Source organism: Anastrepha ludens, chromosome 5 (genome assembly GCF_028408465.1).
Source record: "Anastrepha ludens isolate Willacy chromosome 5, idAnaLude1.1, whole genome shotgun sequence".
NCBI classification, from domain to species: Eukaryota; Metazoa; Arthropoda; class Insecta; order Diptera; family Tephritidae; genus Anastrepha; species Anastrepha ludens.
Genome location: NC_071501.1, coordinates 17,066,413 through 17,092,057, shown reverse-complemented (window position 1 = coordinate 17,092,057; position 25,645 = coordinate 17,066,413). Strand labels below are relative to the sequence as shown.

General features: G+C 34.7%; 2 protein-coding genes and 1 long non-coding RNA gene across 3 annotated transcripts; 1 reads left to right on the top strand and 2 right to left on the bottom strand.

Annotated features, from left to right (window-relative positions):
- The first annotated feature begins 530 nt into the window (after positions 1–530).
- On the top strand, positions 531–22,666 carry LOC128864497 (uncharacterized). The gene is made up of 3 exons (XR_008454698.1): positions 531–778; positions 22,243–22,352; positions 22,440–22,666. It is a non-coding gene; the product is annotated as an uncharacterized LOC128864497 (long non-coding RNA).
- Positions 22,667–22,878: 212 nt separating this feature from the next.
- On the bottom strand, positions 22,879–24,317 carry LOC128864496 (uncharacterized). The gene has a single exon (XM_054104188.1). It carries the CDS (start codon positions 23,746–23,748, stop codon positions 22,894–22,896), a length of 855 nt encoding a protein of 284 aa, XP_053960163.1. The 5' UTR covers positions 23,749–24,317; the 3' UTR covers positions 22,879–22,893.
- A 212-nt stretch (positions 24,318–24,529) lies between these two features.
- LOC128864561 (uncharacterized) lies at positions 24,530–25,561 on the bottom strand. The gene is made up of 2 exons (XM_054104284.1): positions 24,897–25,561; positions 24,530–24,618 (listed from the first exon to the last, which is right to left on the bottom strand). Exons 1-2 carry the CDS (start codon positions 25,472–25,474, stop codon positions 24,609–24,611), a joined length of 588 nt encoding a protein of 195 aa, XP_053960259.1. The 5' UTR covers positions 25,475–25,561; the 3' UTR covers positions 24,530–24,608.
- Positions 25,562–25,645: the final 84 nt, after the last annotated feature.

The following is a 25,645-nucleotide window of genomic DNA, read 5'->3' as shown; positions in this document are numbered from 1 at the left end:
TTTTGTATGGAAAATCGCGCTTTTTAATTACGGATTTCGAGTTAAGCGCGAAAAAGTAGATCATCTACTTATATGTGAACGTATTATAAGACTGATCTCAGTACTCTCGAAGGCAATGCCGTTTCAACAGGTCAGATTATCAATTACCTAAATTATTTGCTAAGGTTTGCATTGCGGCTAAACACAAATATTCACCTTTACGCAATGCAAAATGCAAAAATTAATGTAAATACAAAAAAGCAACAGTGTTTGCTGCTCTCTGCACCTAAAAGCAATCAAATATTGCTGTGTTCCGTAAGTTAAAAAAGAGATCGCTTGCGCTCTGCGACATTGAGTTGCCTAATTACGGAACAGTTTTCGTGCGCGGGGATGTATATGTGGAGCATAAGCCAGGTGATGAGCGCAAATTAGTGAGCAGCAGAGTTATTTTGTTTCCCGCTCATATGCACAGATCCAAGATTCGTCACATGCTGCGTTGTCATAGACGTGCTTAGAAGGCTACTGAATTTTTGCAACATTTCTTACACTAATCGACACGAGTCCTTTTTTTGTTGGTAATTGTCGAATTATGCGGTATCCAACGAGAACAAATCTTCTTGACAACCAAATGTTTATACAATTTTGTATGGTATCGAAGGACTATTACAGAGATTAATAAAGCTTCATGGAATTCCTTTTTGTATTGCATAAAGAAGAAAAAATGTTCCAACTTTCAAAATTACTAAGCAAGTCCAAAAGAAAGTTGTTGGACTCCACTAAAGCAACCGCTTCAAGCAAAGTAAGTTTGTGCGAAAAACGTGAGCGAAATATAAAATGGTTTTAAAGGTAATTAAGTATTACTCGTATTTATTCGTACTCAAAAATTAAGTGAAAGTTGCCGTCGTAGATGTGATCAAATAAAATTAAAAGGTTTGGATAAGACTTAACTTGCTGCTAAGATTTGTTCCACTTGTGAAATGCAAATTAAAAAATTTCTAAAATTTCATAGCAGAAAAGTGAACTAAGAATTTTAATTAAAGAAGCAGAAAATTCATACAGACTAGGCTATTTGAAGTTGAAACATCAGGCAACCTTTTAACCTTTGTCAGATCGACTAATGTATATGACATTTGGACGCGTTTGAACGATTTATACTAAGAAATGTATGTATATATATTATAAAATAATTTGCTCCTTTAATGGAGGCATTAATAAGCATAAATTGTCAGGTTTATGCCACTAAAAATCTTGAATCAATTGAAGTACAGCTGTTAAAACGAATTTTTTTATTAAATTCAACTTTTTACAAAAGAATTAAACAATTAGTTACTATCGCTTTGCCCTCTAATCACTTTATGCCTCTTTCTTGGCGCACACGGCTCCCCCCGCTTAGCTAAACTTCTCCCGCTTTTCTTAGCTTTTCTATCGACCAATCAGCGATCGACACGTATTGCAGGATTGCAATTGAGCAATAGCGGGCTTTACTGTGACTGTGCTGCCAGACTGGCAACAACAGTATTTACGACCATAAAGTTACAGTTTGGTGCGGTATTGAGCTATATTTTTGAGAACGACTATAATGTTAACGTGAGCGTCAATTGTGGATGTTATTGAAAAGGATTTTGTGACGCGCCACATTCGCGATACAGCTCGACGCATAATCAATTAAATTGATATCCAAAAATTTTGACTGGCCACCAGAATCACCCGATTCAAGGTGTTCTATTTTCCAAGTTCTTTGAAGTTCTGGCAACTAGCCAAGAGCTTTAGATCTATTGAAAGACAACGAAGAAGATAATTGAAGGAAAAACGTCGAAAAAATTGTACCTAGAAATAGCGTTTTGTTCAGAATTTGTTTAAGCTAGGAAAACATAACTAAGTCCAGTGAGCTATTGGGAATCTTTTTCTATATACTCCATTGCTAAATTATAAAACCCCCACATATTGGGAAGTACCGAATATTTCTTATTTTTACTTTAAGTTATTGTTTTATTTCAATTAAATATTGATAAAAATATATTTCATTCTACATATAATAAAAGCCATATTAACAAGTGACTCAAACTTTATACAAGATTTATAAAAATTCCTCAAATTTTCATTAAAATTTAAAACTTTTTAATCAAAATGGATTCTGTCAAGGATAATAGGAGTGCCAGGTTTGGACCTCCGCTATGGTGAAAAAACAAAATTGTGAGAGTAATTTCGACTTCCACATCACCGGGTACTCGGCAGTAGAATTCAGCCCGCTCATTTCACATGCATTCACACATTCGTCCAAAGAGTCCTTCGTCAGACGGCAACGAAGTAAGTGAGCGGAGGCTGGATTTACTTTTTTTTACAAACAACCCGCTTTCATGATTGGCCAATCAGCTCATTCCTTCAATATCGCTGAGAGCCGTTTAACGATCAGATATTAGCCTCATCTATGAAATCTTTTCACCCCAGCACCACTCACCAAGTAGGTATTTCTGGAGAATGCTTTCTGCTAATGCAACAACAACAATCTAAATTATCTTACATATCATACGTAAAGTATCATATTGCAAGACATCTCTGCAAAAAAATATATATAACAATTTATTCCCCTATGAAAAATGTACTAATCCATCCTTCACAAGACCGGCTGCACCCACCGTCAGGTGCATTTTTATTAAAAATAAATAAAATGCATCTCAATTTAAACTTCAAATTTTACTGAACATTTAATACTTCTAAATTGACGCTGCAAAAAAGGCACTTAAACTTGCCAGCTTTAAGTGTGTATGTATACGTATATATGTATTGGTATAGTTAAGTATATGAGCATTACTTTCAAGTTATAAATACTCAAACACACAAAGTGGCAAACAGATTATCTAAAGTAGCAAATCTTTTGTTGCAACAATGCTTTGTAGGTCACGCCATTATTCCATTCCATTCATATTCATTTGATTCTTGAGAAAGACGAAAAAAGTAAGATGCCGTCAAGATATGATTTATAAAAGTGAAGGGGAAGTTGTAGTAATGCTATGAGAAGGTAGTGGATGATCGTAAAAGGCAACAGAAAAGTGTCTTAGCCAGCTTATTAAATTAGTGCGCACAAAAGTACGCACATACTTGAAACATAGGCGTATCCCGGTAAGAGAATTCTAAATTGTTTTTCTATTCTTTTATTTCCACGGAACTCGATGTCATAATGAATGCGCGGACTATTATTTTCGATGTAAAATTCACTTTTGATAATCCTCATAATTATAGATTTATATATGCACTCACCAAGGGAGCTTTACTAGAGTTCAATGCAATCTATAAATCTTTTGAGATTGATTTTTTGTTCTCAAAACTCTCCTTCATAAATCTTCTTGTTCTTCTAAATACGAGCCTAACATCCATAATGATATCCCTCTAAATTAAATTTAAATTTCTTATTTATTAAAATTATTTTTCTAGAGATATCGGTAAGATATTTTTTGCCGACTAATTTTTACTTGAAATAATAAAAAATAAGTAAACTCCAGTTGTCACATCAATTTATTATTATGTACTTATAGAAAAATTGTTCCACGCCTGGAGATAGAAACAAAGATTAATAATAAATAAAAATTAAAAAAATAAAAATTAAAAAAAATAAAAATCAATAAACAAAAAATATAAAAACAAAATACAAAAAATTAAAAAAAAATATAAAAAAAAATATAAAAAAAAAGAAACAATAAAACTAAAATATAAAAAAATAAGATAAAATTAAAAAAATATAAAAAAATAATACAAAAATAAAAACAAAATAAAAAAAATAATTAAAATAAAAAATAAATAATAACAAAAAAAATTTTTTTTTAATAAATAAAAAATAAAAATAAATGAAATAAAAATAAATAAATATTCAAAAGTCAATATATCGGCTGCTAATATTTTGACCGCCACTGTATATGATAAAAATCAAATCAATCGATTTTTGCCCATATTTATTTTGGTTTGCTCATCTGCGGCGTGACAGAGAGCAATTCAAACTATTAGATGTCCAAGTTTGCTCCCGACGTTTTTCCCTTAAAATTTAAGGCGTTATTTTAAACACTACTACGGTCGCTACTGCCGAATACTTTGTGTGTGAGTTTAAATCTACAAAGTTGCTCACAAACGCACACCACAAATTGGGAGAGGAGCGCAATCATACACCCTACATAGCGATGTAAATAAAAAAATAAATAAATAATTGGCGCGTACACTTCAGTTAGGTGTTTGGCCGAGCTCCTCCTCCTATTTGTGGTGTGCGTCTTGATGTTGTTCCACAAATGGAGGGATCTACAGTTTCAAGCCGACTCTGAACGGCAGATATTTTTATGAGGAGCTTTTTCATGGCAGAAATACACTCGGAGGTTTGACATTGCCTGCCGAGGGGCGACCGCTATTAAAAAAATGTTTTTATTAATTTTGCTTCCACCGAGATTCGAACCAACGACCTCTCTGTGAATTCCGAATGGTAATCACGCACCAACCCATTCGGCTACGGCGGCCGCCACCGCGATGTATGCACCAATTATACATACAGTGTAACCTCACCTAACGGATACCTCTCTTGAGCAGACATTTTTTCCCATAACAAGTCTTAAGCACCTGAACAAATTTCCCTCTCTTGAGTGGGAAGTGTCCGCGAACGTTGGACGAACAAAAGTTGACTGACGGTGAGTGTCTATCCAAGACAGGTTTTACTATAAATATTTAAAATACAAGTACCACATATTTGCATTTCGAAGTAGGTACTTGCCACTACTTTTTCCTAGATTTCGAGTAAAGCACGAATTCCACATCTTTCGAGACGATCAATGAAACAATATACATATATATTTTTTTTACTTTACATAGAGTGAAACTCCAAATCAACCAGAGCTTGCGCCATTGATTGAAACAAGTGATAGTTGAAAGAAATACCGTGTGTAGTGTACTGCGGGTGAGGTAAGATCACCCATATCAGTATTTCTAAGAATGTCTTTGCGCTTTGATTCCGCTGGCGGATAGCTTTTTTATGTCTCTATTGACAGTGTGGCCATTTTTGCTTTAGTTAAGCTTCTCAACTTAAACGTCTTAATTGCGGTCGACGCCGGATTTTGTGATGAGCCTTCGGCAAGTATTGTCTTTCATTCTGAATCTTCAAACAAATTGTGTCTTCCATTGCTACGCTGATTGATCGATGATACGATCGTTCGCAAAACTTAGGTTTAAGGGGAGTATTTTTGGTCGAATCGCATTATCTAACAGATCTGCTGGCTTTGAACCGTCCTTGAAGATGCTCTAGGGTCTAGTCCCAGGCATGATTGTTTTTGATTAATGTACTCCAAAGTAGTGGGCACAAAATTTTCTCTGTGAAATATCTAAGAACTCGTATAAAATGAATCCAAATTGGTTTTTCGTACAGCATTAGGGCAATCTAATACCAACTTTTGCTTAAATCGCCTTAAACACTTTATTATTATCACTACCATTATCATGCAACTAATGCCGGAATACGCCATCCGCCAGTCAAATCAGTTAATATTTGCAGCTGAAAATATTTAAAAATTATTGCATAATAAGGTACGGCGCTTGGTTGAATCAGCTGACGGCTATGACCTATTAGCGGCAACAAAAGTTGTGTCAAATGTCATTACAGAAAAACCGGCATACATAAGTGCATTCAATTAAAAGCCAACTTTAATGCAAAACCACAAAACGCTAAAGCGCTGAAACGCCAAAAGCAACAGCAGCATAGTTTCAATGTAATGGAAAACGAAAAAACAAAAAACATTATGCAGCCATTATGCGCATGCGCGCAACCACACCAAATTAGTGGTGTAAACCAAAAAATTAAATCAAACAAATCTAATGGAAGGTGCCACCGCAAGTCTTGGCTACAAATAATTGAAGCCGATTCGAAACGAAATGTTGGAGTCATTGAACTGCATACCACGGCTGTGCCGGCATGTTGCTGACTGCTGGCTGCCGGCAACCAGTTGACTGGTTTCCCTAACATACATCCACATGTGTATGTATGTATGTATGAAATGCAATATGTACGAGTATGCGATTTTCTAGATGCATTGTTACTTCGATGTTATATTATTTAGCTTTTCCGATTTTTCTTTTATTGTTTTTTTTTTTTTATTTTTTTGTTCATTCAAATTCACTTGTTTGGTTTTGTTGTCGTTTTTTCTACTTTGTGTTATTTTCAGTTGAACGTTTTTTTTTGTTTGTTTGCCGTTTCGCTCCAACTATGACTGATGACTGTCACACAGCGCACAAAACAATCGTGACACGGCGTCCCCAACAGCGCACCCCTTTTCTTGTAGAGTAGCCTGTAAGTTTGAATTCTTTTATTATTCACTTAGCAATTGAGTGTCGCGTGGTCTACCTACCTAACTACCTACCCATCTACATACCCACCGACCTGTCTAACCGCCTATGTATGTATGCACAAGTATGTACCTAGCCACCTACCCGCCTATCGGCCTATTCAATAACCATTAACTATTCCACTTCCACGGCAGAGAGAAAAAACCGGCTAATGTTCGAAAGCGTTTAACACATTCGACGAGTGGTCGCTTACTTCTGCTGTTGTCAGCGCCAAATACAAATATACATATCTGTATGTGCATACACAAGTATAAAGCTCTTTGGGTGCGCCCCTTACTTTTTGCCAGTACGTTTTTATGTGCATACATATGTACATGTGCGGCATTTACAACATATCTATACACATTTGTATGTGTACCCAGTGAAAGTGATTGACTTCTCTTTCACTTTTACGCTGAGCAAACACACTCAACCAGCGAGCTTTTAACTCATTTGTATGCACATTTAAAAGTGATTTGCATGGATTTTGCTACACATAAACTGGCAAACACACATTAGTACATATGAATGAGTACTTGAGATTATTTTTTATGTAGGTAAAATCCAACGGCAGCAGCGTTGAATACAAATCATCAGAATTAATTTCATTTATTTACAGTTTAATACATTTTTCTGTAGCTAATAGAGGTAGTATAGACATAGATGTGTATGTCTGTATGTATATAGATTAGATAGCTATGTTTGGCGGAACTTCACTTTGGTCCATTGAAATAATTTCATAATTTAAACTCAGATTGTCCCTAAATACCTTTCCAATTCCTAACTGGCAAAACTTGCAGAATTGACCGCCCAATGAAGTCGAATTCATGCTCATTCTGAAATATGTAAGAAGGAATATGGCAATTCGTCGAAACTTGTATACAAGGTGGCACAAAATTAGCCATACATTTTTTTTAATAAAACAAAAATAAAAAATGATTTTGAGTGATAGAAATCTTTAATTAGAGCTTTGGGCGCCCCATTACTTGTCTGCTTGTTGTTGTTGTTGTTGTAGCAGCATAAACATTCCCCATACATATACGGGGAATGCTGCTGAAGTGACAATCCTTGGCCGGATATAAATCTGGGTCGTTCTGGTTACGTAGAACCGACTGTCGTGGGAACGAATGCTGCAGTTGTCTAGTTCACAAGTGTCAAATATGATAGACATTCCGATAACAGTCAGTTCTACGTTACTAGGACGACCCGGGCTTACATGCGCCCAAGGGCCGTCCCTCCAGCAGCGTTCCCCGTACTTGTATGAGGAATGTTTATGCTGCTACAAAAACACCAACTCAATCGATTATTACTTGTAACCCCATAAATATGTACACATATGTCTTTATTTGTTTTGCATTTCCTTTTTTCTGTTCCGCAGTTAACAGCTTGTTTACCACAATCTTTCGATTAAACTCTTATACTACCACTAACATATACAGTTTAGCGTAAAAAACAATCTGGGAAAAAAAATATTGAACGCCGCTATGAAATGCAAACGAAAAATTTGCATTGGTTTCTTGTAAAAAATTTATTTGATTTCTTGTGAAATAAAATCAGAGAACCTAAATTTCGTAACAAAATTGCACTGTGGACTTTTGACAAGACAACTTTAACTAAAAAACATCCAAAAACTTTTTTAAGCGACTTTTTTACCCAGTTGAAGAGTTTTTTTTTCCTTGAAAAACCACTTTTTTTTTCTACCTTCCCCAAAAATTCGAATTTTACGTGTTTCTCCCAATTTTCTTAGTTCACATCGAAGATAATTACATCAAAATTAATAATCTTTTTTTTTTTTGTTTTCAGATGAAAATTGCAAGTTGTATCTTGTACAGAAGTTGGATACAGGCGCTCTGGGAATCTATTGATAACTCGGCTTACAATATATTGTTGGAGATTGTACAAATTTTTTTTTTAGTTCAAATATATATTAAACTATCCCCAAAACTTCATTTGGCTAATTTTTTTTTTCTCATCCTATAACGCAACGAAAACTACTGAATTTAGGACATCTAATTGGCCCGCCGGCCTTAAGAGGTTTACTTAAGCTACACCAATAAATGATTACTTGAGTAAATATTTCGCGAACAGCAAGCAATTTAGTGTCTGATCGATCGCATCTATTCAAAAATATGTTCAACAAATCATTTTAAGTATTCTTTGTTGCAGGCGCTTAACGGAGCTCTCCCCAGTTTACCTTGAGAGCACATAGCATTTTTCTCAAAATACTTAAGTCTATGTCGTTGTTGTAAAGTTCGTACAACTATGTAATATCGTTGTTGTAAAGTTCGTACAACTCATTTCACTACCATTTCCACTTCCATAGAATCTCACTCTTGAATACCCCAAGAACTGCCGGGTGTTGTCGAATATTCACACCTTTATCTCTTGACGAGAGACTTACAATGGCAAGGTGTTGTTTTTCTGTTCAGTTAGCCCAAAATAGTATTTGTGAGCAAGAATGAATTTCAAACATCAGATTAAAGAAACGGATCTATCTTAAACTCGCCTTAGTATGGCATTGACTCATTTTATACTGCACATACACATACCTACATGTGGATAACATAATAAAACCTGATATAAGCAAAAACTGTGCACTGTCTGGCAGCTAAAAGATTGGATTGCATGAATAATAAATCAATTGCATAGAAAAAAAGGAAAATTTCAGAGCCAGTAAATATGTGGTAATTAAATTCGAAAAATTTAAAACTACAATAATAAAATCTTAGAAATTGTCTAGTATCATATTTTAATGCTTCGTTTACCATCTGTTCAAGCTTAGATTTTTTTGTTAGAAAAAACCACATAAAAATGCACTTTAAAATGGTTATCGACTATTAAACAAGTATTGGTGACATATGAATCGCTTATATATGCACATACACTAGTGCTCATATATGTATGTAATTAAGTCATTTCAGCTTTTTACAATATTCGCAATATTTTTGATGCCACATTTTTATGGTAATTTTTTACAAAAGTTAAATGTATTGTATAATAAAAACCGTATATAAAATTCATAAGATTTTAACAAGTTACAAAAAATTATTTCAATATTATCGATTTTTTAAACAGAATTTTTAGAAAACTTTTAATACAATTTTAGTATAAAATTTTAGTACAACAGAGTGTAAATTTGACGTAACTCAAAAATCGTTTTGATTTTTGGAATTTTTTTTTTGGTATTTTTTAAAAAATTGCAAATATTGTAAAAAGATGAAGTTGCTTATTTATGCGCGCACAAGTGTACATATACATATGTATTTAGATATGTGTGTACATACATACCTACATAAGTATACTTATATTCGTGCTGATAATAGTGTTAAATTTTTCTGCGAAATACTCATATGTACATACATATGTATGTGTGTATGTATTCATGTAGCATTATTTTTTTAATACCTGTTTGATTTACTGCAACATATGATTTTTTTATTTTTATAGCATTTTTTAATTACCACTAACATTATAGTGTATGAATGTACGTATGTTCATATGTAAATATGTATCCACGTAAGACTGGTTTCTTGGGTTTTGGTCTCATAAATCTTTTGATAAGTGAGTTTGAAGGACGTATAAATGAAGTGAAAAATAATTCAAATCTATATTCCGGAGCGGTAAAAATTCAAAATATGTAAACCATTAAGTATAATGTCTGATATGTATTGTAAGACTATGAATATTTAGTAAGGATTTCGATAATAATTTTTTTATAATAATGTTTTAAATACTTTTATTTCACTTTATTTTTGTTTTTATTTTATTTTATTTTATTTTTTTTTATTTTTTTTTTTTATTTTTTTTTTTTTTTCTGTTTTTTTCTTTTTATTTATTTTTTTTTTTTTATTTTGTTTTTTATTTTATTTTTTTTTTTATTTTTTATTTTATAAAAGTTTACGTAGCAGAACCATTATTATATAATAAGCTTACGCAGCACTAGCATCAGAGGCTTTCGGCGAGAGTTTTAAATATAATTTCTAGTATGCATCCTGAGTATCTGAATATTTGGTACCGACAACGTTCTCCCGACAGTCCGTTCTACGTAACTCGGATTTACTATATATCCGCCCAAGGACTGTCACTCCAGCAGATGCAGATGCAGATAATCCGGAAATGACTCAGGTACTTAAATAGAGAATTGTTTTTTTACTAAAATGGAGCTTGGAACCATATGAAGTTCGAGAAGTAAAACATTACTTATTGTTTTTTATTCTTCAAAAATAGTATTTACGTGTAGTAAAAATTTTAAAAGCTATTTTATAACAAATGTTTGTGAAAACAAAAACAAAATATTATTATTACAATATTTATTTATTTACTTTTACATGTAAGTAAAATTTTGGCACAGTAAAAGCTATTTTATGGAGGATGGTTCCATGTGTAGAAGTCCACGCAAGTGGGGAAAGTTACTGAGGAGGATGGTTCCATGTGTAGAAGTCCACGCAAGTGGGGAAAGTTACTGATCGCCATTCACTTGGGAGTGGCCAGGACGATTCTTCTACATATGGTTCAAGCAGCTCACAACGGCCAGGATTAGCCCACGTATCCTCTGGGTAGCTTCCGAACACCCGTTCGGGAGTGAGCTAACGTGAGAAGGCGAAGCATTCCAGGATAGCTGGTTGTGCGCTGGGTTTGGGACCCGCCACTTAAAAATCCCCCCCAATGAAAAGAATTACAAAGCCTCGGATGAGAACTGCCTTTACTGATGACGACCCCTGCAAACGAAATAAGGAATATGATTTGAGGGCATGCACCTGGAATGTCCGGTCCCTTAATGGGGAAGGTGCCTCTGCCCGGCTGGTTGATGTCCTCGTGAGAGTAAAGGCTGACATCACTGCCATCCAAGAGATGCGATGGACGGGGCAAGGAAAGAAAACCATAGGACCTTGCGACGTCTACTACAGCTGCCATGTAAAGGAGCGCAAATTCGGTGTCGGATTTGTTGTGGGAGAGAGACTTCGTCGCCAAGTACTGTCGTTCACTCCGGTGGACGAGCGTCTCGCAATAATCCGCATCAATGCGCGATTTTTTAACATCTCGCTAATTTGCGCCCACGCCCCGACGGAAGAGAAGGACGATGCGACCAAAGATTCCTACTATGAGCGCTTGGAACGTTCCTATGAGCGCTGCCCCCGCCACGACATAAAAATCGTGCTTGGCGACTTCAACGCCAGGGTGGGCAAGGAGGGAATTTTTGGTCCCACAGTCGGAAAATTCAGCCTGCACAACGAAACATCCGGTAACGGACAGAGGCTGATCGACTTCGCCGGGGCCCGAAACATGGTAGTCTGCAGCACCAGATTCCAGCATAAAAAGATACATCAAGCTACCTGGCTGTCTCCTGATCGAAAAACGCGAAACCAGATCGATCATGTTGTGATAGATGGAAGACACGCTTCTAGTGTATTAGATGTACGTACGATCCGAGGGCCCAACATCGACTCGGATCATTACCTTGTTGCAGCCAAGCTGCGCACCCGCCTCTGTGCAGCAAAAAACGTACATCTACCTACGCAAAGAATGTTCGACATCGAAAAGCTGCAATCACAACAGACAGCCAGAAGATTCGCCACTCGACTCTCACTCCTGCTCTCGGAGAGCACTGCCCAACAAACCGGCATGCGCGAGCAATGGAGCAACATTTCTCGTTCACTACGTACCGCCGCCGAAGAAGAAATCGGATTCCGGCGAGCCCGAAAAAACAATTGGTACGACGAGGAATGTCATGCTGCCGCAGAAAGAAAGGATGCCGCCTATAGAGCCACGCTGCGATCGGGCGCAACGCGAGCCATGTGGGATCGCTACAGAGAGCTGAAAAAGGAAGAGAGACGTATTATCCGACAGAAGAAACGAGAGGCCGAAATACGTGAGTGCGACTAGCTTGAGATGCTGGCCAACAGGAACAACGCCCGAAAATTTTACCAGAAAGTTCGGCGGCTTACAGAAGGTTTCAAGACCGGGGCGTTTTCCTGTAAGAACAAAGACGGCGATCTGGTGACTGACGTACAAAGCAACTTAAATTATGGAGGGAACACTTCTCGAACCTGTTAAACGGTGACAGCTGCGCATGTCATAGAGAATGTGAAGATCCCGATACCCCAATCGTTGACGACGGAATTGTCGTTCCGTTACCCGACCATGACGAGGTGAGAATAGCAATATCACGGCTAAAAAACAACAAAGCCGCGGGCGCCGACGGACTGCCGGCTGAGCTATTCAAACATGGCGGCGAGGAGCTGGTAAGGTGCATGCATCAGCTCCTATGCAAAATATGGTCGGATGAAAGCATGCCTGCCGATTGGAATTTAAGTGTGCTCTGCCCAATCCATAAGAAGGGCGATCCTGCAATTTGTGCCAATTACCGCGGGATTAGTCTTCTAAATATCGCCTATAAGGTTCTAGCGAGCGTATTGTGTGAAAGGCTGAAGCCCACCGTCAACCAACTGATTGGACCTTATCAGTGTGGCTTCAGACCTGGAAAGTCCACCATTGACCAAATATTCTCAATACGCCAAATCTTGGAAAAGACCCATGAAAGGAGAATCGACACACACCATCTTTTCGTCGACTTCAAAGCTGCATTCGACAGTACGGAAAGGAGTTACCTGTATGCCGCGATGTCTGAATTTGGTATCCCCGCAAAACTAATACGGCTATGTAAGATGACGTTGCTCAACACCAGCAGCGCCGTCAGAATTGGGAAGGACCTCTCCGAGCCGTTTGATACCAAACGAGGTTTCAGACAGGGTGACTCGCTGTCGTGTGACTTCTTTAACCTGATGTTGGAGAGCATCGTACGAGCCGCAGAACTTAATCGCTCAGGCACAATTTTTTATAAGAGCGTACAATTGCTGGCGTATGCCGATGATATTGACATCATCGGCCTTAACAACCGCGCTGTTAGTTCTGCCTTCTCCAAACTGGATAAAGAGGCAAAGCGAATGGGTTTGGTGGTGAACGAGGACAAAACGAAGTACCTACTGTCTTCAAACAAACAGTCGGCGCACTCGCGTATCGGCACCCACGTCACTGTTGACAGTTATAATTTTGAGGTTGTAAAAGACTTCGTCTATTTAGGAACCAGCATTAACACCGATAACAATGTCAGCCTTGAAATCCAACGTAGAATCTCTCTTGCCAACAAGTGCTACTTTGGACTAAGTAGGCAATTGAGCAGTAAAGTCCTCTCTCGACGAACAAAACTAACACTCTACAAGACTCTCATCATGCCCGTCCTAACGTATGGCGCAGAAGCTTGGACGATGACAACATCCGATGAAGCGACGCTTGGAGTGTTCGAGAGAAAGATTCTGCGTAAGATTTTTGGACCTTTGCACGTTGGCAACGGCGAATATCGTAGACGATGGAACGATGAGCTGTATGAGCTTTACGACGACATAGACATAGCGCAGCGAATAAAGATCCAGCGGCTTCGTTGGCTGGGTCATGTCGTCCGAATGGATACAAACGCTCCGGCTTTGAAAGTATTCGATGCGGTACCAGCTGGTGGTAGCAGAGGAAGAGGAAGGCCTCCTCTGCGTTGGAAAGATCAGGTGGAGAAGGACTTGGCTTCACTTGGTGTGTCCAATTGGCGCCGGTTAGCACGAGAGAGAAACGACTGGCGCGCTTTGTTAATCTCGGCCAAAATCGCGTAAGCGGTTATCGCGCCAATTAAGAAGAAGAAAAGCTATTTTATAACAAAATTTCGTTAAAAACAAAAAAAAATCCTATCAAATGTATGTACGTACATATGTACAAGGAGCCTAACTCCACAAAACAAAAACTTCTTCGACGCAGTTTGGCTTCAGAATTTTGGCTAACTTGTAATTTGTGGAAAGCGGAAATAATGTACATACTATACATATGTACATACATACATACCTTACTGAAGTTAATTTTCAATCGATCTACGCAAATGTGCGGAATATGGAGAACTGATTTTAAATGGTTATTAATAACCAAATTAAAATCGTTAAATTAGTATTAAGCTCACGTGTAAGATAAGCTGATGGCTGAAATAATTTTGTTTTATTTATTTATTTAGCTTTCTTGCTATTTTCAATTCATAATTATATTAATTTGATTTATATTAATTTGTTCATTTTTTTTGTGGTTTGCTTAATGCTACGTATGAGATTATTTTATACAACATTTTCTGTGACATAATCGATCAATAATCTATAATCTTCTACATAAACATGCAATAACATTTCTTCCGCTTTTAATAGTGTTCGACACTTCATTAAACAATTTTAATCCATTATATAGTAGAGCGTTTTGTGTAAAAGAAATCCATTATTTTCTCGGTAAATCTCCGTAGTGATCGATATCTCGTAAAGTATCAATCAATCAAATCAAATCAAATCAATTTAAAGTGTATACTCATTGTCAAGGTGGCATTTCGCACTCTTTTGCTGTGTTTTGTTTGTTCCATTTAATTGTGAGTTACAGGGTGTTAACAATGAAAGAGAGAACAACGAGAAAATTCGGTACATTTTAAAATTTTTCTTCGATAAAGACAAAAATGAAATGATGTTTATTTGAATGGTGTATATAGTGCCGTTACTGTAACAACCAATTAATTCAATTTTGGTTTCGTCGATTCCATTCAGTTTTGATGTTAAAGAAAATGTCGATAATGTCGAATTTGGACAGCCTGTTAGTAGTTCTAGCATCGCCTAGGAGCTAAATATCGACCATGAAACAGTTTTAAACCATTTGCGTTAAAATGTTACTCAAAAATAATGGAGTTATCATCTTAAGGTGCTATCAATTAACAATCTTTTCCTAACTCTAAAAAAAACAATCTTCTTAGCACTCCTTTATTTAATTTTCAATTTTGAAACCAACAATAATAATAAAATGATCTTTGTAACAACTTCTAGCATAAGTTTTACAAAAACAAAAAAAAAATAGAAAATCCAAAAATGGATTTATCAGCCCTAAAAGCGGTAAAAATAAAATATTTTCAATAAAACCCCACAAAAAATAGCAAAAAAATAGCAAAAAAATAGCAAAAAAATTTAAATTTAGCGTAAATTTTAGGTATAAATAAATTTTAAAAATAAAAAAAAAAACAGTAGGATAGTCGCACTTTGAAGAAAAAAACATTTGATTCGAATTTCACTCAATTTTTCAGTTCACAGAGTGTCCTAAACATCACCAGGTTTAAATATGTGCATACGTATCGTTCTCTCCCGACAGTCGGTTTAAGTTACTAGGACGACCCAAATTTATCCGGCAAAGAACTGTCACTAAAGCAGCACTACCGTATATGTATGGGGAATGTTTTGCTGCTACAACAACAACATGTACATACGCGTAAAAAACCATCTATAGGTAAAAAATTCGTTTGACATTTTGTTGTGGGAGATGTAAACTTTGATTTGCTTTTGTGTTCCTCTAAACAGAGACATAAATCTTCATTTTGTATGACTGTGTTTTTTTTTAGATATTAAGAAATAATGCATGCGATAGAAATAAATAGTACAACTACTTACGTATCATATATAGTATGCATGAATGTGGAGAGAAAAGAACTTGTTGAACCACACATAAAATATAAAAATAACGCTATCTCATTTCAATAAATTAGAATATGTGAATTTATACATACATACAGCAGATTGAAGCAGTAAAATGCAGCAGTTTGAATGGTTTGTGGACACAAATATAAAATGCCTGGAATGCAATACCCCAGGCGAGATGTGCGACTCTTGAGTAGAGTTTGTCACAGCGATGTGATGCTGTCATTGAAAATAAGGGATTTCCAACTAAACGTTAAGTTCTCTCTTCTGTAATTTGTTTTTATTTTCAGTTAAATACAAGCTACTCTTAAAAGTGCAAAATTTGAGTCCAGCTCCAACTGTATGTAAATGAGTTTCATGACGAAAGGAGGAATATATTATATCATTTAGTAGAAAGAAGAAGAAAAACTATGGAGAATGTTGACTACGAAAATCGTGGCCATTGCATATTAAGCGCGCAACCAAGAGGGGCATTAATCAAGTGAATCAGAAATTTTCGAGGTCAAATAGGTTTTAATTTACAACAAAAAATAAGAGAAGAGGATTTTATTAGCAACCGCTTTTCTTAGAACGTAATTAAATTATTAGCAAAAACAATTTTTTGTCGACTCTGAAAAGGAAAACAAAAGGAAAATATTTGACTTTGATCAAGTGAGAGTTAAGAAGTACGACATGAAAAGAGTGGTTTAATGGAAACGGCATATTTTATTTTAGTAGAGACTTAATTCCCGGGTTGAAAGAATCTTAGAAAAATTTGCTGAAAATAAGCGACGAGTGGAAATCAAATGTTATTGTTTCCTATCTTCATGCGACTTAATGTTTTTATTTGTTTCATTGTTATTTGGATTTAATTTTTTTTTTTCATGAATGAAAAAATATTTATTATTAATGAAAAAATTCCTTTATTATTAATGAAAAAAATATTTTTTTTCTTTTTGCATTTTTGCCTTATTATTAATTAATTTCTTGAATGTTGAACGAATTTTACAAAACCCCTGGTTGCGCGTCTGATAAACACATATATATACATATGTACATACGTGTATACAAATTTTTGTATTGTATGTATGTATGCATTTGTAGTTAAAAGCTTAGCGGTGCCTTAATATACGGAAATCAATACTCATGAACCCAGGAAATAAGGAACGTGCTTTGAAAAGCATATCGCATAAATTTGTTTGGTGTTGTTACCTTATAAGTCGCCTAACTTTTCAAAGAACACAAATCGTTATGTGCACTAATATCCAAAAACAAACCGCTCATTAGATTTTATAAAAATAAGTTAACACTCGACATTTCGATAATATTAAAAATGTCGAAGCCATCTTGTCCCTTCTTAGTAGATAAATATTAAAGTAATATGAAATTTAACTTCAAGATATGCTTCTGAAGAAAAACATTAATAAAACAATAAAAATAAAAAAAAATTACAAAATAAAAAAATTGAAAACGACGTAAGCTTAAAAATAAAAAACAAAAAAAAATAAAAAAAAAACATAAAATAAAAAATTTTAAATTAAGAAAAGTTTAAAAAAATAAAAAATAAAAAAAAATCCAAACAATACAAAATTAAATTAAAAATTTATAAAATAATATAAAAATAAAAAAAATGAAGGAAAGAATAAAAAAATAATTTAAAAATAATAATCAAATATAATATGAAATTTAACTTCAAGTTAAACTAAAAAAGTTAAAATAAAAAATTAAAACACGACAAAAAAAAATTACAAAAATAATTTAAGGCCGGCGGGCCAATTAAAAGGCCAAAAAAATCGATTTTTTTTTTCCTCAAATCAATAGCTTAGATATTCAAGAACATGAGACACAAATTTTCAGAGTTAAATTCCAAGTATTTGCAGAGCTACAGAGCCGAGCGTAGTGCGGCGTCGAGCAACCGTGCGCTTATTGTTGTAGTGCTCCGCCCATTGACCATTGACTTTGAAGCGCATTTTCTCGGCTTTTCATTTTCACGATTTTATATTACCAAATTTATGTACACGATTGCAAAAAAACTAAACGAGCTATCCATTTCATTCAAAATGCGTTATCTTCAGTATTGTTTTCTCTTCTATGTGAACTAAAAAAAACATCCAAAAACTTTTTTTAAGCGACTTTTTTACCCAGTTGAAGAGTTTTTTTTTTCCTTGAAAAACCACTTTTTTTTCTACCTTCCCCAAAAATTCGAATTTTACGTGTTTCTCCCAATTTTCTTAGTTCACATCGAAGATAATTACATCAAAATTAATAATCTTTTTTTTTTTGTTTTCAGATGAAAATTGCAAGTTGTATCTTGTACAGAAGTTGGATACTTCAGTGGCAAGGCGCTCTGAGAATCTATTGATAACTCGGCTTACAATAAATTGTTGGAGATTGTACAAATTTTTTTTTTAGTTCAAATATATATTAAACTATCCCCAAAACTTCATTTGGCTAATTGTTTTTTTTCTCATCCTACAACGCTTCGCGAAAACTACTGAATTTAGGACATCTAATTGGCCCGCCGGCCTTAAATAAAAACAAATGAAATATAAAAAATAAAATAAAAAATTAAAATAAAATAAAAAATTAAAATAAAATAAAAAAATTAAAAAAAAGAGGTTAAAAAAATATGAAAAAAATTAAAAAACCAAAAAATACAAAATTAAATTAAAAAAATTAAGAAAAAATAATTTAAAAAAAGTTAACAAAATGAATGAACGATAAAAACTAAACAAAACAAGAAGGACAAGCGATATTGTGCATTTTCTTCCATATAATTCCATTCAATGAATTTTTTTTTTTTTTATATGAAAGCAAACGCATAATGTTGCCAACAAAAAATTATTACTAATCAAAGCAAATCATTGAAGAAGAACGTCTAACCCCAAATATTAAGAAGTCGAGAAAAGCGGCTTCAAAATTTTCAATTTACTAAGCTTTCCTAAGAAAAATTAAAGACACATTTTCATATCATGAGGTACTGTTAATAGATATCGCCATGAAAAGCTGCTGGTAATTTCGACTTATAAAAATGTTGTTTTTTGGATTATGACATCTCATTATCTGACAGCATATGAGTGATATGAATTTCTATAACTACCTCGATTCCGCTAGGTTGTTAGAAACAACCGTTTACAATGTTATAATAACCAAGTGCACTTCTAGCGCCCTCAGGTATAAATATATGGATCAACATTATTTTAAATATTTCTTCTTTATATTTTAAATTCTGTGGCAACTTATTTTTCTAATAGCGGTCGCCCCTCGGCAGGCAATGGCAAACCTCCGAGTGCATTTCTGCCATGAAAAAGCTCCTCATAAAATTATCTGCCGTTCGGAGTCGCCTTGAAGCTGTAGGGCCCTCCATTTGTGGAACAACATCAAGACGCACACCACAAATACGAGGAGGAGCTCGGCCAAACACCCAAAAAGGGTGTACGCGCCAATTATATATACATGTACTATATATGTAACTCATAAGGTGAGTTTGAAAATTTTTCACCTCTGGCTCTAGTTGGCTTTAACTGAAACAGTTAATTTTCACATTAAAATTTTTCGCGCCTTATTAGACATTGTTACTGTTTTAATTTCTACAACAGTGCGAAGCGAATTGGGTCACTAAATACAGTTAAAAAATATGCATGGATGTATTATGTACGCATTTATACATACATACGACTGGCAGCGAAGGAAAAACAAAACGGCCAACCAACATTAAACAAACAACCAAAGACAACAGCTTGTAATTTAAGAACCTACTTACTCAAGATGTTGGTTATTACTGTTAGTGCCGTTACTATTATTAGCAAACAACCAACTACGTAGAAATATGTATGTGGATATGTATTTAATACATTTACTTGGATCTTTTCCACTTGCCACACAAACAAAAACCTACATACACACCGACATACGACACCAAACGGATTTCTACATTCGCGCAAAGGCATTAACCTAAGAAATGTGCATGCTTGTATCTGTGTATGTATGAAAGTATGCACCTTTTACCTTCTTGAAATAAACATACTTTCTTTAATAATAGACTGCTTGGCTACTATTGCTCAAAGCCGGTAGCCGCCCACTTGAATGTCCACGACCCAAGTTACCTACGAACATCATTGTGTCAAATAAGTTGGTTGTCTCACATTATTTGCTCCACTTTTTTTACCGCTATGCTTCATTGCCTCCTACATAGTGGAGTGCTTACGATGTAAGAACATTAGCTGACGTTTTGGTTTACAGAAAGAATTGCTTGGTGAAAAAACCGCGCAGCAAACGAAAGGAGACACCAAGCAGTGCTGGTGAAGTAATCAAATTACTTTATTGATTAATTGCTGTTTCTTCTATTCTTCGTCGATGCTCTTTTTAAAGGCAATTTTATTTGTCGACATTACAGTTGTCGCAGCTAACAACCAGCGATATTATAGTGCCAATAAGGAATATAATTTATTTGAGTTAGGACATATTTGACTTTTTTGCTTGGGTTTTTAGACTTCAAAAATATTCTCATAAATTTCTAGAGTGGCAGTGGTTGTTGCGGAATATGCTGATGGTCTAGGGAAATCCAAACCGACGGTCAATAAAGTGCAGTAATCTGCACTCAACTATTCGTTGATAAAAAAACTGTTCTAATTGGTTGACGAATGGGCTTTTCCCCAAGAATGATAGATTTCAAGATTACGACAACCGTGAGTACAGTACTAACTGAAACGTATCAATAACAAGATAACGGCATTGTAGAGGAAAATCGCTTGTGACTCACAATAAAAATGAAAAACAATGCAACAATAATATTAATGCAAATATGTTATTACCTCAACAAATCTGCTGATCGTTTCAAATTCACTTAAAGCAAATGTTCTATTTGCTACAGCAACAACAATCGTGCCAGCATAATTCCCATGACAGCCGGTTCGACGCTCTCATTCAGCGGACTCTATTTTCCCTTTATACCCCTCCCAAAGAAACAGCATGCTTCTTAGCCCTACCGTTAGATGAGATAGACAACACTATAACGTAGTAAACAACACAATGCGCATCTGTTTTGATTTACAACTATGAGAATCAAATGATAAAGATATGCTACAACAGTTACTTTATTGACAATATTTGATACACTTTACTCGTAGTGAGGTAGGTCAGGAAATTCGCTGATAGTGACATCAATAGTAGTATGTTTAATTAATGTAAGGATACATTGTAAACTACACACATACATTCTTAATAAGAGGGTAGCAGTTAAAGTTCAGTTATTTATAACATCGCAGCGTTTTTGCAGAACTATTTGAATAATTTCTCAAATTTCCATTTGATTTGCAGTTTTTATAGTAAAGTGACAGTCCTTCGCCGGATATAAATCCGGGTCGTTCCGGTAACATAGAATCGACTGTCGTGGGAATGACAGACATCGATTCTATCGCATTTTTTGAGTTTAATTTACTTCAGTCATAGATTATGCGTTTCTTTTGCAACACATTAACATTCTTTTTCCGGTGAGAACTTTACGAAGCTCTTGCCCTTTTTATATCAAGATATTCAGAACGAATTTCGAGTCCAATGCACTTATTCCTCGGACTCTTCGCGGATTCAATGAGATGTCAAGTTCCATATCGTTTGATTAAACGAATAAAATAATAAAAAAATAAGTAAAAATAAAAAATATATATAAAAAAATAAGAAAAAATATATAAAAAAATATAAAATCATATATATTAAAAAATTATAAAAAAAAAAAATTAAAGTAAAAATAGATATATAAAAAAAATTTAAAAAAAGTACAAAAAAAAATAAAAAAAAACATTAAAAAAAAAGTAAATAAGAAAGAAAATAAAAAAATCGTTTAAATAAAACGAGTTCAATATCGCTAGATTAAACGGATAAAAAAATAATGAAACATAAAAAATATATATGAAGAAATGAAAAAATATATAAAAAATTAAAAAAACATATTTAAAAAAAATTAAAAAATATATACATATATATATAAAAATTAAAAAATATATATATATCAAAATTAAAAAAATATATACAAAAATAAATAAATAATATATACAAAAATTAATAAATTTTTTATAAATAAGAAAAAAATTAAAAAACAAAATTTTAGTAAAAAAAAATTTTTTTAATTTAAAATAAATTAAATTTGAAAAAAAATTTTTAAAAATGTGTAATTCAAATAAATTACTAAAATTTTTTTAAATAACATTTCTATGGGTGAAAGATAAATTTTTGTTCCAGCCACAGATTTTCTCCAGGCGGCATATACTCGTATATACTTGTATAATATATAATATTATATATTATTTTATTCTACTATTTTAGTATTTATAACCTTATTTACTATATATGCACATATATATAATTTACAAGTACATTTAAAACATAAAAAAGTTTTCTTGGCCACCAGGCTGCTGCCTTTCGTAGTCGGAATGAACGTATTTCCAGTCAGTCTGAAGAGACAAGTTCCAGGGCTACGCTGTTGGAGCGGCAGTCACTTCAACATGACTAACATTATATGTACGTATGTATGTACATAGGTTTAACAACAAATCACTATTAACTGGCTGGGTTATAAAGTTAACTAATTGATTTCTCACTGGGCAGGCAGTATGAGCGGAGAAGTTCCGAGACATCGCTGTATTAGCGGAAGGAAAGAACTAGTTTCCAGGACACAGATTCAAAAGTTACTGCTGGTGTTTTCCCTACTCTTTGGTAGCTTTCTTTCATAAATTATTATGCAATAAACAGTGTTTTACATTGATAAGATAACAAGAACGATAGAACAGTGTTCTATATAATGGTTGTTAACACTTTATTATTCGAATAGAGCAAACAAGAGATTAGATTATTTAATAAAAAAAAACAGCTTTTGGGATCCGAATTACTATGAATGCATTATTGGCCTCGACATAAAATCTGTAATGCACACAAATCATAACAAAAGCATTCGAATCAAAAAATAAGTTCAATGGCTCAATGTTAGCTGCGGTTTGCGGTTACCATTTTATTAACTTCGATAATATAACAGAAAGAGGTGAGCTGCAAATCTTCGACGAACTTACCTATTGTCATCAAGCAGTGCTTTCGCCAACGACAGTCGTAGTCGCACCACCTTCATGCTCTGCATCGGAAAGAGTTTACATGTGGGTGTTAGAAATTTTGGTTGCCAGCAAAAATGTGGAAACTCTTTGCATACACTCCACAAACGCTCATTGTGCTCAAACAAATACGAATGCTGTTTGCCATATTCGAGGTACTCCTGCATATTTGTATAATTGCAATGGAGTAGATGTCGAAGCATCCGTAACGCTTCGTCCCCTTCGGACTCCTCGCGCACTTGATTGATGCCAAACGACAGCAACGGTTCGTAGTGATAGTAATTGCCTGGCATGGCATTTAGTATGTCGCCCAAGAATGTAGAGCCTGAACGCCAAGTTGTTATAATCACGCTACGTATCGGTGTACCATTTGTTTCAGGTGTCATGTCGGATAATTTTTCGGCGTCGACACCGAACCGTCCTTGTGGATATTCGAAGTTTTCCATTTCAGTGAGAATCTTCGTGCGTTGCGCCGTCAGGACATCCGCTATTGTAGCCGTCATATTGTATGTAACGCTCGCAGTGCCTACATGATGCCGATCGACATAACCTGTCTGTACGCCCGATATGTCACCAACTCCAACGGCCATGCCGTTAGATATGGTCATAGAGGCAGGTCGATGTTGGGTTGTCGCTATCAGCAGCAATATGCAGAGACTGCTAACGCCACAAATACCTATCAGATTGGCACGACGTGACATTTTTCGCCGCTTTGTTGTTAGGCTAATACGTTGCTGAGCGCGTGTCCTGCTGGCGCTATCCACGGATGCTCCAGTAAGTAAGGAAATGGTTGCTGAATCTGTCGTTTTGGACATTGACTTCTAGGACACAACGCTCTACGCGAGAGCTACGCAACGGAAACAAGGAAATTAAATCTGTGAGATACGTTTGTTGTTTAACCGAATACACTTTGAAACACAAATATCTCCTTTAAGCACAAAATATTCAAATAAATTTTTAACATCCAAAATGTGTTTGCATTCGCAAAGCATTCATACAGATTTTATTTACAACACTGGTGGTCTAACACCCATTAACTTTCGTACATATATACGTAAATATGTATATACTGCATCAAAACACTTAACACGATTCTTAAAAAACCAGAGCCACTCTATTAGTGCTGAGCACTCGCGCGTTTAGTTCCGTGGGTGAAGCATCCCGTCGAGCTTAATTAAGAATGTTAAATATTTCTACCGCAAACAAATTTTAAATGTAGCGTTGATAAGAATTCCAATACTTTGTTATGTTTTACACGCCCATACAAAACTCCGCTACAATAAACTAAACAGCTCGAGAGCAAACCAAAAACAGCAGAATACAGCAGAACTCCACTCGGCTGCTCCACCGTCGCAAAATTTACATTTTTCTTTTTCTTTTTGTGCCACAGACAGCTGTCAAATGTAAACAGTGGGGAAAGCTGCCGGATAGCAAATTTCACTGAAATTGTGTCTGAAGAGAAATCAGCATCATGTAATATTTGATCAAATATTAGGGGTGTATATGAAAAAATACTTCATAAGAATCAAACATAAATAAATATATTTATTGGCTTCATCTTTAATTTATAATAAAAAAAGGAATGGACACCACAATTCAACTGATTTGGTTTAAAGAAAAATGGCAGCACTAGCTATCCAATTGGAGATCAGGGTTGCACGAATCCGTTGAACTTTTAGAGCAGCCTAAAAGCAAATATTCAAAACAAAAAGTTGTATTGAAAAAAAAACGATTTTTTATAAAAATGGTCAAATATGAAAATATTTTTAACTCTTATTGTATGAGATGACCTGATATTATATTCCTTGTGTCCGAAATATTCATTCCCCGAGATAAGCAAATTATTGGTGAATATATAACAATTGAAATATGACACTAATAGTAATTTCAAACACGGACATTTCCTTATTAAATTCCGTTCTTACTAAGTAAATTAATCAAACATTTATTACAAGTAACTTACCTCGTATCATTTAACATTTCACCAACATATTTTAGACGCATCCTATAAATAGACATCATTTGAAACGGATACATTTTGCAAACTTCTGATAGAAAATGTCTATTCCAACAATGTAACCGATATTTCCGACAAAGTTTTCGTTGATGACCGTAAAACGAATAAAATGTAAAATGTTTTTTAGCAACCTTAAATAACATGTCAGTGGCGTTGTAGTCACAATAAAGTAACCGCTTTAAATATTTCACTGAGCTCTCAATTTTTGATGGTTCGCGTATAATTTGGTAGCTTGAATCAAACAAGGGGGCAAAATGCTGATAGTAACCACGAGCACGATGGAAATATTTCACAAAATGGTCAGAGCCTGACAACCAGCTTGTGACAAGTACAGTACGTACTGGTTTTGAATTGGCGGTTGTAATTGATTGATTCAATAGTTTCAACGAAGCGATCTCATTAGCCACAGCTTTTCGTTGATCTGACAATGCCTTCTCCATAGTAGATTGTTTTGGAAAAATCGCGAATAGCGCCAAGAACCAAACACAAAGGCCACTACTTAAAATCAATTGCAATTTCCACATTATTAAAGTTTACTGTTTTGAATATACCTATTAATTGAATTGCTAATTGTCTTAACGATTTGTTGCAACTACTCTTCAACTATTACTCGAAATTTTCATTCATTGAATAAAAATTGTCAAATATTTCTACGGCTGTTCTTTGATATTTTTTTTTTTTACTTCTATCTTCAT